The sequence below is a fragment of the Cynocephalus volans genome, chromosome 14, assembly GCF_027409185.1.
Source record: "Cynocephalus volans isolate mCynVol1 chromosome 14, mCynVol1.pri, whole genome shotgun sequence".
NCBI lineage: Eukaryota > Metazoa > Chordata > Mammalia > Dermoptera > Cynocephalidae > Cynocephalus > Cynocephalus volans.
The window spans coordinates 35,053,570-35,070,539 of NC_084473.1; the positions used below are offsets into that span (position 1 = coordinate 35,053,570).

The 16,970-nt window shown below is 36.1% G+C and overlaps 1 protein-coding gene across 1 annotated transcript; it reads left to right on the forward strand.

Moving 5' to 3' along the window:
• Positions 1 to 184: 184 nt before the first annotated feature.
• On the forward strand, positions 185 to 11,085 carry GPATCH11 (G-patch domain containing 11). The gene is made up of 9 exons (XM_063078580.1): positions 185 to 248; positions 3,861 to 3,932; positions 4,493 to 4,719; positions 5,529 to 5,570; positions 6,234 to 6,354; positions 6,485 to 6,575; positions 7,505 to 7,618; positions 8,559 to 8,640; positions 9,343 to 11,085. Exons 2-9 carry the CDS (start codon positions 3,874 to 3,876, stop codon positions 9,396 to 9,398), a joined length of 792 nt encoding a protein of 263 aa, XP_062934650.1. The 5' UTR covers positions 185 to 248; positions 3,861 to 3,873; the 3' UTR covers positions 9,399 to 11,085.
• The last annotated feature ends 5,885 nt before the right edge of the window (positions 11,086 to 16,970 follow it).

Here is a 16,970-nt window from a genome sequence, read left to right on the forward strand (position 1 = left end):
GAGCTCCGGGGGCAGAGGCCAAGAGACCCGGATGCTCCGCCTCCCGCACTCCTGCCCGCAGGAAACGAGGGGAGAGCTCGAGCGCGGAAGGCTGGTCTTGCGCAAGCGCACTCGCCACGTCCTCCTAGCCCCGCCTGCCACAATCGGAAACTAAGGTGCGAGCCTAGACCCAGAGGTCCCGCGAGGTTGGTGGGCGCATGCGCAGTGCGGACTCCCCGGGACTGGTCCGGAACGGGTAGAGCTGTTAGGTAGGTAAGAGTCTGAGGACACCTTATAGCATGATAAAGGGCGGTGTGCGCTGGCTGTGACACCCCATCACACCATGAACTACGTTCTCATCCGTGGGTAGTTACGTCTGTAGGACGCTTGCAGCCGAGAAGAACGCTGGAGGGAAGGGATCAACGATACCTGAGGGAAGTGTTTGGGAGTGAGGCATCTCTTGTTACCTTCCTACTGTATATCCAACTACTGGGCCCATCTCTCCACTGGGATGTGTAAAGGGACTCTGTGTCTGGAACCACTTCCTCTTGGAGCCACTTCCTCGCCTCCTCTCTGTCACAAAAACACAGGCTCCTGAAACCTTCCCACTCTCAGATGTTAACTCCATTCTTGCTGGTATTCAGGCCAAAAGCTTGGCACAGTCTAGACGTCGTTCTTTCACATCTCCAATCCATCAGCAAATCTTGTAGGCTCTACCTCCAGATACACCCAGATTCCGACTACTTCCACGGCTGTCACTCTGGTCCAAGCCATCGTTATCTCTGCCAATATTATCGCCTTGTGAAGTTTATGCTTGTGTTTGATGGAAATGGATGATGTTAAAGTATATTGTACTGATAAAAGTGGGCTTTAAAAAGAACCTGTAGGGCCGGCCCCGTGGCACACTCGGGAGAGTGCGGCGCTTGGGAGCGCAGCGGCGCTCCTGCCGCGGGTTCGGATCCTTTATAGGGATGCCCGGTGCGCTCACTGGCTGAGCGCAGTGCGGACGGCACCGAGCCAAGGGTTGCGATCCCCTTACCGGTTACAAAAAGGACAAAAAAAAAAAAAAAAAAAAAAGAACCTGTGAACTCATATTCAGGTCTGCTTAGCACTTCAGAGCTAAATGTGTCCCTCAAAAAGTAATCTAATCCTAGTTGCAGTAGTAAGACCACTTAGACCTGCGTTCTTTGTGGTTTTTGAGCAAGTCATTTAGCCATACTGAGCCTTAATTTCTCCAACTGGTAATCGGGACTAACAATTCCTACCTTGTGGAGTTGTTAATGATAGTTAAATGTTTTTTTTTTAAAAGATGATATACTGGGTACGCGCTAAACCATTATGTGTAGAAAATACTATTATTACAAATTAAGAATATGAGGTTTAGAAACAGTGGATGAATTCCCACAAATACTCTATATGATTGTACACATTTTTATAATTAAAAAACAGGCAAAGTTAACTTATAATGTTTAAGGATGCACACGTGGATAATGAAACTATAAAGAAAAAGAAGGAAGTGATTTCCACAAAAGACAGAATAGTGACTAATGCTAGAACTAAAGGAGGACTGCAGTTGAGTAGGGGACAAAGAGGGCTCCTGGTCGGCCGATAAGGTATGGGTAACGACGTCTGTCTCCTGGTATGGGTAATGGTTTGTATTATCTTTTGCTGTATAAAAAATTATCCCCAAATTTAGCAGCTTAAAATAACTATAATCACTTATTATCTCGCAGTTTTTGAGAGTAAGGAATTTGTTAGCATCTTATCTTAACTTGGAATTTCCTGAGTTGTGATGATGCCAGCCTAGGCTGAGTCATCTGAAGGTTTAACAGGGACTAGAGGATCCATTTCCGAGGTGGCCCATTCATGTGGCTCATGATTTGTGCAGACTTTTGACAGGAGGCCTCAGTTCTTCCCACGTGGACTTCTCCCTCAGGCTTCTTGAGTGTTCTCATTATGTGACAGCTGACTTTCTTCAAGTGAGTCATCTAACTAACTTCAGAGTTAGAGTGATCTAAGCGTTGCAGTGTCTGTTATGACCAAAAGTCACACTCCATTATTTCTTAAATCCTGTTAGTTACGCAGGTCAACTCTGTACACTGTGGGAGGAGGCAACACAGGATATTGAAAACCAAGGGGCAAGAATCATTAGAAACAATCTTGTGTTTTTTGTTGTTGTATTTTTTTGCAGCTGGCTGGTACAGGGATCAAACCCTGGACCTTGGTGTTAGCATCATGCTCTAACCAACTGAGCGAGCTAACCAGCCAGCCCATTGGGGACAGTCTTGAAGGGTACCACATGGTTACAAGAGTGTTTGCCTCATAATAATTCATTAAGCTGTACATTTATTTTATGTGATTTTCAGTACTTATGTAAAGAAGTTTTTGAAAAAAATTTTACATGTTGACATAGAAAAGAGTATTATTCTATTATTACAAAATCATACATATGAAAGACTCTTTTTGTCCTCATCACAGCTGAACATTTATAACAATGTTTGGGACACAGTGGTACATAGTGAGGATATAGGGGACTTGTCTTTGTGTCTTATAGTCTAGTTGGGAATGTACATTAAAAATATTAAAAACAAGTACAGTGGTCTTTTTTTCATCCAGTGTAATTGTCCAGACTCTTGGTTACAGTTGATAGAACCCCTATTCAAGCTAGCTTAAGTAATGCAGAGATGTATTAGTCCATGTAGCTAGAAAGAATGCTAGGTCACAGCATCAAAGAATGACTTGAAGAATGAGTTCCAGGGCCTTGGAAACTAGAATTGGAGTATTTGGGGCCTATCTTTGTCCATTTTCTCTCTCTGGCTTCATTCTGCAGACAGGTTCTCCTCATATGGCCAAGAAGATGGCCAGCCACAGCCCAACTTCAAATACTCCCAGTTCAGAAACCCCAATGGAGAGAACTTCTTTCCCCCGCAACCCATACATTCTTATCATGTAAGGGAAGAGATGCTTATTTGCTCTGGTAAGGTCATCCCCTGCCATTTTGCTGGGCACTATAATTGGCCATCTTTGGACCCAGGGGAATATAGGGTACTGATGATGCCATCCTCCTCTAGAATCACATGGAGGGCAGAGAGCTGGGCTCCCAAAGGAAAGGATGGTGGGCAGGAAAAAATAGCATATGTGCACTGTAACAAATGTCTACACTTTTGTATCCAGCAACTGGACTAGCAGCATTGACTGCCTGGGAACGTGTTAGAAGTGCAGAACTCTGGGTTCCAGCCCCAGAATACCAGATCCTGCATTTTAAGAAGATCCTGGGGTAATTCATATACATGATAAAGTTTGAGAAGTACTTTTCTAGATAATTATTTTAACCCTGTAAGGATTAATAATTACATGGTTTTAACTATTTTGGATGGAAACCGTCCCACAAGATATTTCCATATAAATGAGATGTTAACTATATCAAGTTCCAAATGAGCAGCTTTAACAATAAGTACTATAGAGAGAGGCCTGGAGTGTTCAGGAGAGGTTTTTGTGAAGGAGCGTAGCCTTGGCTTAGAAGGAAGGAAAGTTTGTGGTATGTTCAAGGGGCAATGAGAAACTTATGTGGCTTGAGTAATGAATCCCTAAGGAGAGTAAGAGGTCATATTATGAAGGATGGCATCTCATGCTTTGCTGAAAGGAAGGGGGAGATAGTGGTGACATTAATGTGGAAATATAGGGGATGTAGGAGGTTTTGGGGGAAAGATAATTGGATTGTTGAGTTTGAGAGCTCCACAGATAAAGATGTCCAAAAGGCACTTGAATATGTAGTAGAGCTCTAGAAAAGGCCCATGTCTGGGGATATATAAAGGTGTATTTCCATTTCGATAAACTAAAAAAACAGAAGTAATTTTTACTTTATTCTATTTGATTTGTAGATACAATTGTCATATGAAGTTGAACATGGCAGAAGAAGAGGACTATATGTCTGATTCCTTCATTAATGTCCAGTAAGTAAATGGGCACATCTAATGTAATGATATGTATAAGACATGTATAGATTATTAAGCAATAACATTGATTTTAAATATGAAATTGGAAAGTTAGTCTTATTGTTTCATGGAAATACCTCTTATGTGTCCATACAAATATACTAGGAGACCCTTCCTCCCTTTTAATGCTAACCATTTTACATCTACCCTTGATCCATTTTATTGCTGTCTTCCAAGGAAATTTGCTCCTTTTCCTTTATTTCCTCTTACTGTCTTTTCTAGCTACTATTCAGCTTTGCTCCTTATTATTGCCAACCTTTAAAAAAAAATTAGTCTAAATTTACTATTTCTAATTTCTTCAACTCTATACTTTCTTTAGTTTCCTACAATCTGACACCAGCCTTTATCATTTCTACAAAAACAGCCATTCTTGGAGGTCATTGATTATATCAATGACAAGAAAGGTGATCATAGAGGTAGTGTTGAACTGCTGAAATATTAGTGTCAAGTGAGTAAGTGCAAAGTTATGAAAAAACTTCATGTACTAATCCAAAATAACCTTTTCCCTTATTGTTCAGAGAAGATATCAGACCAGGATTGCCAATGCTGAGGCAAATCCGAGAAGCCCGTCGAAAAGAAGAAAAGCAACAGAAAGCCAATTTGAAAAATAGGCAGAAGAGTTTAAAAGAAGAAGAACAAGAAAGACGTGACATTGGGTTGAAGAATGCACTAGGCTGTGAAAACAAAGGGTTTGCTTTGCTCCAAAAGATGGGATATAAAAGTGGTCAGGCTCTTGGCAAGAGTGGTAAGTCACACTTGGAAATATACAGGCATTCCTAACCACCCAATTGTAATTTATTGATGAAGACCAGAGATGACTCTTTATCTAGCTACACAGAAATTAAAATAACTTAAGCTTCTTAGTCTCCACATGCTAACAAGCCTTATAGAGAACTTTCATCTTCCCACATCCATTTGACACTATATGTGCCATCAAGAGCTGCTTGTCAGCCCAGTTCAGCGTTGGAGGCACTAACAACTGGGGTTCATGTGACTTATAATGGAGGCAGCCAAGAATGGTAACAAGTGATGGGTTGAGAAGTACATGGCCAGAGGACAGTGAAACAACATTGAAGACAAAGGCAGGACTCTGCCGTGCTTGCTCTGTACCTGTGGCAGCTGTCTGAGTGGCCATCCAATTGGAGAAGCTCAATTCTCAACTCTCTTTTTAGGAAGTGAAACTGCTTATTAAGCTGTAGAACCTATATATTTATAGTAGCTTCTGCAAACTATTTTTCTTTTCTTCTCTCCTTGATTGTAATTGCTTTGCTTTCTCTTAAGGCTGTCACCCTCTTGGACCTATAATATCAGTGTTGTCACTCCTTAAAACCCCACCTTCAGGTGGCACAAGAGGCTGTGACAACCTTATTGATGTCTAGATATTAAAAAGCAAGGGAGGTATTTGATTGTATAGAGTATTGATGTTTAGATTTCAATTTTGGATAACACTGAAACTGGAGAGGACATGTACAGTACATTGTAAAGTTGCATACTATAAGGACCTGTAGTTTGAGGAAGAATTTCTAAAGTTTGTGTTTTGTTCTTTTTTTTTAGGAGATGGTATTGTTGAACCGATTCCTCTCAATGTCAAAACGGGTATGTACTTACTTTGGATCATGTTTACCATTAATAACTTACGCTTAAATCTACCACATATATTTGGTCATTAAATACTTTTTTATGATGATACTATTATAGTTCTTATCATAATGAGTCCTCAGTAAAATTTTTAAACTTCTAAACCTTTTAAACTATAAATAAAACTGAGTTTGAGTAAGTATAAAATAAAATTTAAATTACAAAAATAGGACAAAAAATCATTGTAACCACTGAAAGTACAATGCTAGTTTTGACCACCATTTTAGGAAATATCCTAAAAGTGTTCTGAGACAGATTTATTTATTAAATGTTTTGCTGATACTTTGAATAAATTCAGGAGAAAAAATATGTTATATTGATTGTATTTATATAAAAGTATGACATTTGATACTGTTTTCCTGATTTTAAAATATTTGTTTAGTATTACCATCTTATATTAGTCTCATCTGATGAGACTAATGATCTTTGTGAAAATCAGATTCTGTGTTTGGCCTTGTACAAAAAAAAAAAACCTCTAGTGTTTTCTCCTATCATTCTAGTCAAATGATTTTGACTGATTGTACTCAAATGAGAATTGCATTTAATCTGTAAATACTTAAATTGTCGTGTTTTTAAGTACAAAGGCAGTAAGTTTCTCATCAGAATTTTCTGTTTGAATAGGGAAAAGTGGCATTGGTCATGAGGCATTGTTAAAACGGAAAGCAGAGGAAAAATTAGAAAGCTACAGAAGAAAGATTCACATGAAAAACCAAGCTGAAGAAAAAGTTGCAGAACAGTTTCGGTAAAATTGTATATTTGAGCTGTTCTTGGTTTCATTTCCTCTTTATTGTGGTATGTTTTCTGGTACTTAGGTATATAAAATGGTTAAAGAGAATATAGACTTTTAGTGTATAATTTTTTCTTTCAATTAGAATGCGACTTAAAAATAAGCAAGATGAAATGAAGATAGAAGGAGATCTTAAAAGAAGTCAGCGAGCCTGTCACCAATTGGATATCCAGAACGTAAGCTTCTTTCCTGCTTTCAGTTTGGTAAAGTGTTTTGGCACCTAGAATAATTTGCCATATATTTTTATTTTTTAAAAAAACAACAAAACTCTAAGTTTGGTTTATCCACCTTCTACCCATTAAAGCTTTCATTTAATGTGCATTACTGATCTGTGATAATTGATACAACAATGGCTTATTTGCTGTAGGAACCTGAGCTGTCTGAATTATCCAATAAGGGTAAGATAACATTTTTAAATTTAATTGTTCTCTGCTTATTTGAATATTAATTACTCAGGAGTGGTATGAGTAGAAATTTGGTTCTCCATAATATTTGATAAATCAGAATACCCTATTTTCAGTCCATTTAAACAGTAAAGTCAAGGTGGAATGCCATCTATTTCAGATTTGACTGTTTTAAAAAAAATTCTATCTTCGCTTTTATCTTAGGGTTTCAGGTATTATCAAAATAAAATGACTTTGCCTAAAGTCTGAAAATTTTTTGTAAAATTTCTCTCATATGTAAATAGATTGCTGGATGCAATCTCTCACTTTTCTGTATTTCCATAGTACTTTATTTTGAATGTATTTCATGACGTTTATGGTTTCCTAACTTATATTTAGTATTTTATACCCATAGCTTATCTTTCCCACTAGACTGTCAGTAGCAGCTTGGAGACAATATTATTCTAATTGGACTTTGCATTCCTGTAGTTCGTGGTATAGTGCTTCACTCTTAAAACAGCACTCAGTAAATATTTATTAAAAGAATGAATTCATGTGACATGAACATACTTGTGATTGTCTTGTGCTTAGCTATGTTTATTTGAGAATAATTCTCAGTGTTATAACACCAAAGTCAAGGTGTACCAGCCAACCACCAAAAAAGTAAAAAGTAAAAAAAAAAAAAGAAAAACCAGAATAATTGAATAATTTTGAATTTTCAGAATATTCAGGTTCCCAGGGAGGCATGGTACTGGTTGAAACTTGAAGAGGAAGCTGAAGAAGAAGAAGAAGAAAAAGAACAGGATGAGGATGAATATAAGAGTGAAGATTTAAGTGTATGTTTTGGCACCATTTCCTTCATAGTGAGCTGTCTCAACCTTGGCACTGTTGACACTTTGAGCTGGGTAACTCTTTGTTATGGGGTGTCCTGTATATTGTAAGATGTTTGGCAGCATCCTCAGCTTCTGCCCATCATATGCCAGTTGCACCTTCCCTTATGACAATCAAAAATGTCTCCAGACATTACTAAATGTCTTGTGAGGGTAAAAATAACCCCTGGTTGAGAAATGCTGCATTACAGGATTATTTTATTAACCCTGAATCAAAACTTTCACATAATTTTTTCTTTAGCTTCAGTTTGACTTTTCACCTCAACTTCAGTTTGGATGAAATTTAATGTATTTTACTGCAAAAATACTGTACATGTAAAGTATTTGGCTGCAAATGTAAAGGATTTTAATTTATACCTTGTTTCCTGTTAAACTTCTGGAAGTGATTCTAATGCATACCTCTTTCCCCCACCCATAGGCAAGACAAAACAAAAAACACAATCAAAAGAAAGTGGAGATTATTTAAGAAAGGAAGATATACTCCTATAGTTACTTGAATGAAAATATTCACATATGAAAAGCCTTTGTTACACTTAATTGGTAGACCACTGATGAGAACTTCCTTCACCCCATTTGGGAGAGGTAGATGCCTTGAAAGTAGAAGGGATCCTTAAAGGATGCTAATTATAATACAGTCAGCCAAAAACTATTTTCTAAATGTTAACAAGTGTTCTCCATTGTGTCTGACAGACTTGTGAAAATCTCAGGGTGGTTAGTAAAGTGGAACATGTTCAAATATACTACTTCTGCCCTTGACACCTCTAATAACTGTTTGAGAGTACAGCAGAAGATTTATAGCTTTATCCTAATTCAGCATGATCTAAGAGACCAGAAAACAAGGTTCTGTTAAATGTGAACTATTAACATGTTTGTATTCTATATCTAGGTACTGGAAAAATTACAAATACTGACTAGTTATTTAAGAGAAGAACATCTGTATTGTATTTGGTGTGGAACAGCCTATGAAGGTAAGAAGATAAATTTATGCTTTTTAAAAACATTGAACCTGAATGCTCTTTGAGTTTTAGTAAAAGTCAGATTTCCCACAAACAATGGAAATTTCTTATTCCATTCAAATGGCAATGTGGGACCAATGTCTTAAATAGTGAATATAGAAATAATTGAGGCCTTTATTAAAGTTGTTTTTAACTTTTCAGAAACTGAATGTGCAGAAGGGAATTTTTCAGTCTTTTGTTTCAAAAGAAACAATTTTAGAATAACTTGAGGATGACAAATTTTTTCATGTATTATTTTTAAAGATTCTTTCTTTGGCTACAGATATCTGAAAGATATTTATATTAAAGTTTTCAAACTTAATTTTTATATAGTTAAATGGAATATTATTTTTGAACCATAAAAAATGAGATATGTTGAAATCTGTTCCATTTTTTTCATTGCAAGGAAAGAAATGGTTTAAAACTTGCCAAAAGTCTTATAAAGCCAAGTGCTTCTCCTAACACATTTGCTCAAGCTGCTTTTGCTAATTTGTATTTAAGGACTTTGAACTTGGAAGTGAAAAATTTTTGGCTATTGTTTTTATCTTTTCCTGGCTTGTTTGGCAAAGTAGCAAAAATAGCAGATCAAAAATGCATATTATATTGAAATAATTTTCTACAATAGTTTACCATAAAAGTTGTATTAATCTTTTATTTTCCTCACATAAATTACAGATAAAGAAGACTTATCTACAAATTGCCCAGGACCAACTTCTGCAGATCATGACTAAGATTATTCCTAATAAAGTGAAAACTTGAAAAATATTATTGCTTCCTAGAGATAGACAATTCAGCAATTAGAATTCCCAAATTTTTTATGCCAGTAAAGAAAGAGGGCCTTTATATAATGTTTTATTCTTTTTGTATTTTACATGTACTTTATACTTTGGAATATAATTGTTCACTGAAAAAAGTAATGGAATGCTCTTTCAGAGCACAAGTATCATAAACATGGGCAATTATAATTTATAGCTGTATTGTGATGTGGGATTTAAGGATACCAATATGTAACTCTTTTATTCCCCTCTTCACTTTGGAACAAATTGAGAAGTAAGACATGGAGTCAGAGGGAGGTCAAAATATCAGCTTTACCAGTGATGAAGCTGAAACAGAAAACAAAGTTGACTTTTTCTCCAGTTAGACCCCCTAATATTTCTCCCTGATTGGAGAGAGCTGCAGGCCTCTGCCTTGCAGGGGCAGAACCCATCTTTGCATTCTGACGCCAGTTAGCTCTCAAGGTTAGGGAACACAGCAGGTGCTGGGCCACACATACTCAGTTCCTTCTCCCAATATCACCCATTGTATAAAACACTTATCTGCTGGGAGGGAATGAATGAGTGCTCAGAGAGCTTGTTCCCACACTCTTCTTTCCCAAAGAGCAAAGAGAAGTTCCTTTCCCTTCATCCAGTAATGAAGGGGAGGGGAAAAGTATTCTCCTCAGTAAAACTGATGTCAGAGGCAATGTTCCATTAATACTATTAAATTTTAATCAGTTTTAGAGACAAAGTAATTATATTTCTGATAAAATTGTGGGTTTTCATGGTAGTGTATATATCCATTGTAAGTGATATGTTGCAAATGTTTGCTAAGGAGACTTAAGAATTAGGGGAAACCTTAAATGTCATGTGATCCAAGTACTTATTGGATTTGGAAACCCCTTGACAACATTCCCAGCAGGTGGTAATCCAACCTCTGCCTTTATTCTTCCAGCCACAGAGAGCTCACTTTTTTAAAAACATTCCATTGCTGGGTAGCTCTAAATTATTTTTAAAGTTTTTTCTCTTAAACTGGAATCTACTTCCCTGTAATTTAACTGAATCCAGTTAAGAACATTCCATGAGGCACACCACTTGAGAGCTTCATACAGGGTCAGGCATCAAAATCATGAACTTTTTAAAAAGCTCATATGTTCAGGTATCTCCCCTAATGATTTTGATTCAACTAGTCTAGCGTAGTTCCTGGATATCTGTATTTATTTTGAAGTCCCAAGGATGAACCTGATAAGAACCTGAGGATAAGAACTAGTGCTGTAGGTTAAATATAGAACACCACTATTCTTTAGATAGAGTTGTGATCTCACCTGATTTTATAGCTCACTTTTCAGTCACATTGAGCAAGAGATCAAGTTCTTCCTTTTATTAAAAACAGTATACACAAGAAAATAGCAAAAGCTTACCTACACTTGCAAAGGTTAAGATAATCAATGGTACAACTTGTATTCATCTCTGACCTACTATGACCTAAATCTCTTGTTCTCAAGTTTAACTTGGGGAGCTTTAAAAAATAATAATACAAGGACCCCACCCCCAGATATTCTGATGTAATTGGTCACTGTGGCTTGGGAATCACTACCTTTGATTCTAAGATGAAGCGGAGCTTGAGAACCACTAATCTAGTTAACTCCTGGGCCTCAGTTCTTCATCCAGAAAACTAATTATTTTTATGAATGTAAATGTATATATAAAATATTTGCTTTTATGGTTGGATACTATTTAATATTTACTTTTTTGTTTAAAAAAATAATAAAGTTGTATTACTGACTAAAACAAAGGGGTATATCTTTCCCTTAGAATTACAGTCAAGTCCTTTCCTGTCATTTCAGCCAACACACTAACATACAGTCATCCCAAAGCCATAGGGATAGCTTCAGATGGAATAGAGTTAGGAACTGACTTCCCTTTCTCCTCTTACTGACTATGGGACACCTCGCCACCTGACCAGTGGCCTAGAATATCTTGAGTGTGTTCATGATAATTATGCTGAGAATGTGGTAATAACCTTGATGGAACCCATGACTCCATCTGAAGTTGTGGTCTACATTTAAAGGCCTAGAGCTAGAATTAGACCAGTCTTAGAGATTTGAAGATACCCTCCATTTTTGTCCATTGTTTAAAACACAGGCTTTCAATGTGAGTAAAAACTATTTTTATTCATATAGGCCTTTTATGACTTCATAACTAGACAATAATGAAAACAGAGAAGCAAAACATTCAAAAGCATTTTTTGACTTACTAATATTTAATTAGAACATACATGTGAAATTTAAAACACTTATTTTCAGAGACCTATCTAGAATTTCTAAAATGTCTCATTTTCTTAACTATAAGTCCAAAATACTGTGGCTTCTGAAATTCAGAATAAATACTTTTAATGTACTAAATCAGTTTTCCTTACACATGTTTACAGCAATCATTATTTGCCAAGCACTTAATAGTTGAAGTTTGAAAGTGATTATTATTAAATATTAGACACATTTTGTAGGATTAAGCATATGAAATTCTTAAACTTTTATTCCCCATGAAGTCAAGAGCACTTAAAGAGTTCCTCCTTTCTGCAGGGCAATGCACTCACTGCCTTGGGGTATACAAAAATGAGAGAGCCTGCCCCTGCTTTCCAAAAATTCACAGTATAATGAGGGAAACGGACATGCAGGAATGACCAAAATCCAAGGCAAACTGGTAAACATGATAAAGAGGTACTAAACAATGGAAGTACTAGAGAGAAGATTCATTTTGAGTGGGAGATGGTGGAACACTGTGGAAGGAGTACCAAATTTGGGTTCTGAAAGGTGGACATTAATATGCAAAATGATGAGGGAGGAATTACATGACCCAGCAATTCTACTCCTAGTATATATTCCAGAGAAATAAAAACATGTCCATGTAAAACTTGTACACGAATGTTTGTGATAGCGTTATTCATAATAGCCAAAAAAATGGGAACAACCCAAAATGTCCATCAATTGATGAATGAATACATAAAGTGCGATATATCTGTACCATAGAATATTACTTGGCAATAAAAGGGAATGAAGAACCGATCCATGCTACAACCATGTTAAACCTTGAAAACATTATACTAAGTGAAAAAGACCTCATGGTACATGATTCTTTTTGTATGAAATGTCCAGAATGGGCAAATCTACAGAGACAGAAAGTAGATGAGTGGTTGCCTGAAGTTGGGAGAAAATGCAGAGAATGCTAATGGGTATAGGTTTTCTTTTTGGATTGACAGAAATGTTTTAAAAATTAATGGTGATGGTTGCATAACTCTATGAATATACTAAACACCATTGAATTGTACTCTTAGGTGAATTGGATATTATGTGAACTATATGTCAATAAAGCTATTATTGAAAAAAAAGTTGAAAACATAAGGTAGAAACCATAAAAGAAACCATTGAGTGCAAACTCCCCTTCAGCTAAAACAGAGACCTCTGTGGCTATGGCTTATTCAGGTGACACTGAACATGGGATGCATCCTGGAAGCCTCCAGAGGAGCATGGCCCTGCCAAAACTTTAACTGACTGAAATTCATTTTAGACTCTGGCTTCCAGAACTGTAAGAATAAATGTGTGTGGTTTTAAGCCACTAAGTTTGTGGTAATTTGTTACAACAGCCGTAAGAAATTAATACAGATCTCAATCAAATTAACCCCCCCAAAAGCCACACATCTTTGAGAAGCTTTTTATTTGTCTCACAGATATGCTTATTACAGTTTTTATTAGAATTTAGGCCAATAGTGGTGTCACTTTACATCTGTCAACTGTGGTCCCTTCATTTGTGACCACTTTGAGGAAATGTAGGATTAAGATAGATTATAATCACAAAGAATTGCAGACATTGAGGACTGGATGGACGTTTAGATAGAAAGAGTAAACATCTAAATGGAGATGTTTCCTATCCTGCATTTCTTACAGTCTTGTCTCATCTTCATCTGAATGTTCTGGCAGCACCTCAAACTCAGCATCTCTAAATGGGATTGAACATCTTACCTCCTGTATGTGCCCAACCTCACTGTGTTGATAGAAGTACAGTGGCCTTACTACTGGCTTAAATTCTAAATTACTAAAAACTGTAATAGGTAAAAATGTGAGACAAAATACCTTTCAAACATGTGTGGCTCTTCTGGGGTTAGTTTGATTGAAACCTGTATATTCTGTGATGGCATCAGAATCCTGCCATTCTTTCACCTTCAAACAAACCTGGAGGTAATCTTTGATGCCTACCTTTTCCTTAATCCCCACATCCAATTAGTTGCCAACTCCTCTTGGTTTTGTCCCCTCCTACTGTTCAGGCCCTCTTAGTCTTTTGGCGCTCGGACTTTTCAAATAAAGTCTCTTTCTACTCCAACCCATTCTATATACACTATTCCAAAATACTGGTTGGGCCACTCGTTTGCTTAAAAAACATAGTTATGTGCTGCACGACAATGTTTCAGTCAACAATGGGCAGCATATACAACAGTAGTCCCATAAGATTATAATAGAGCTGAAAAATTCCTTTTCTATGTTTAGAAGCACAAATTGTCTTATAATTACCTACAGTATTCAGTACAGTAATATGCTGTACAAGTTTGTAGCCGGGAAGCAATAGCATACAGCCTATGTTAAGTACACTTTGTCTTGTTTGCACAATGACAAAATCGCCTAATGATGCATCTCTCAAAACGTACCCCTGTCGTTAAGCAACGCCTGACTGTAGTCATTTATCACCTTTGGAGGCTGCTAGGGCACTAACTCATAAAAATTGATAAATCAAATATTTATTCCATCTTGCTCATTCAGCCTTAGAAAAAGTTCAATTTTATGGAAGAATCACAAATGATAAATGCAAGAGGTTTGATAGAATCAGAAAATCACTATTTTGCAACCCCTAAAATGAAATAATGGATCCAGGCTACAATCACCAATGGCTGCTAAAACCATTAGGTGAGAGATTGATGAGAAGCTTTATAGTGAATGATGCCACCAGAACCCACCGATCAATCTTAAAATCACTGAAAGTGGCACAATCAGACATCATGTTCCTCCTGAAGTGATGCAGAAGAGAGTATACAGCATCACCTATGGAGTATTCTTGGGGGAAAAAAATTGAGCCAGAATCAAACCAAGCTTCTAGAACTAACTAGACACCGTGGGCATACCATCAGCCAAATTCTGAATGAAGAAAATTCTACAGGCCATATATAATCCAGTTCCTTCCTCAAATAAATGGCAAGAAGAAAGAAATAAAACACAGGGGTAAATGTCATAGAGTAAAAGAAACATATCAACCAAATGCAATGTTCGATCCTGATTTAAACAATAAAATGATATTTTTGAGATAGGAAACTGAATACAGATTATTTTACAATAATTGAGGAATCTTGTTAATTTTATGAAGTGTTAAATAATATTGTGGTTTTGTTAAAATTAAAACGACCTTATCTGTTAGAGATACATTGTTAAGTATTCCAAGTGCAATGACATAATGCCTGATATTTACTTTAAAAATACTTCAGCAAAAGAAACAAACAGAAGGGAAGGGAGCAGATGTAACAAGAAATGCAAAATGTTGATATTTGTTGAAGCTGGATGATGACATAGAGTTTCAATATTTTCTTTTTGTGTATGTTTGAACATAAAAATTTATGAAAATAAATATGAATAATATTGAAATTATTTGAGATTCCATAATGAAAAGTTAACATGCCAAGAACCTCAAGTTATGGTGAATACTTAGTGGGAAATGGATGTTGTGAGTTTATGTCCCTAGGAAGTCTGCTGGATAGTAGAGCCTTGGAAAAGCTTGTATTTTTATTTTTAAACATTTCTTCTCAGATACAGACATGCTATATATGTCCATACACACACATGTGCACACAAAACAGAACTGGTTTCATAGACATACAACCTGTGCAGTTGCACAAGACCATGCTCAGAAGTGCTCACTTTGTTTTTGAACAGGGCCCTACATTTTCATTTTGGACTGGGTCCCACAAATTATGTAGCTGGCCATACACACACATGCACACACACTCACATATATGTGTGTGTATGTATATATGCTAGATATATTTAGCATAAATAATGTGCTAAGTGTGCACGTGTGTGTTATGTGTATATATATATGTATGTTAAATATGTGTATATTTAATATAAATGTATGCTTAGTGATAAAAATTCCCTACAGTGTCTGTTTCTAGTGAAGCAAATAGATCAAAATGGCTCTTTCAAAATCTCTGCATGTGTGTGCATTTTAATTAGCAAATAAAGTATGTGGCTCTTGCCCCTCTCCTCCTCTGATTAAGAGAATATGTCTCATTTACTCTATTTTTGAGGCTGAGAAAATATATACTCAAAAATAAAAGTTGCTTAAAGATGCTATATTTATTTCATAAGAATAGAAGTAATAAAATGAGAGAAGGTAAAAATAAGGCTAGTCTCTCTAACTGGCCACATTATTTAGTTTTTCTTAGCCTCATTCATCAAAACCAGATCATATTAGTTTTTTTAAAGATTACTCTCCACCCAGAAAATTTTCAAACCTACATAAAAGTTCAAAGAATAATAAAATAAACTATATACCCTCACCTAGATTTACCAATTGTTCAATGGTTAACATTTTACATTTGTGTTCTCTCTCTCTCTCTCTCTCTCTATATATATATATATATTATGTATAAACACACATTGGTTTTTGCTGAACATTTAAAATTTGCAGACATCATGACATCTTACCCCTAAATATTTCTGAATGCATTGCCTAAGATTAAAATATTTTCTGCATGACCGCAATACTATTATTACACCTGAGAAAATTAACAATTATTCTATGTTGTCATCTAATATCTATTCAAATGTTCTCAAATGTCCCAAAAATGTCTTTAATAGCTGTTTGCTGGGGTTTTTTCTTTTTAAATATCCAGAACACAATAAAGATTCGAGTATTGCATTTGGTCATTACATCTCTGAAATCTCTTATCTAGAATAGTTACCCACTTTTTTTCATAACATTGACTTTTTTGAAAAGCCCAAATCAATTACCTTAATTAGAATGACTACATTCAGGATTTGTCTAATAATTTCCTTATTATCGAATTCCAGTTAAACACTTTGGGCAAGAAAACGAAATATGTGATATTGTATAATTCTTATATCACATCAGGAGGGGTATAATTTTAGGTTGTTCCACCTTGGGTGATGGTAAATTGAATCACCTGGTTATTGTGGTGACCACAGATCTCTACCTTTATAGTACATTTCTCCTTTATACATGATACATCATCTGTGGGATTATATTTAAACCCTTGTGAAGATCCTGTTCCCCGACAGCTTTTTATCCAATAGTTTTAGCATCCATTGATGAACCTTGCCTTAAGTACTGCAGAGGGAGTTGAAAATGCTTTTCCTGAACACTTTTTTAAAAAATAGCTATCGGCCTTTATAAAAGTATTCCCTTTTGCTGTGAGTTTACTTATTTTCTACTTAGCCTAAATTAGGCTAATTTTTAAAATTATAAAATTATGTGGTAGTTTCAAAA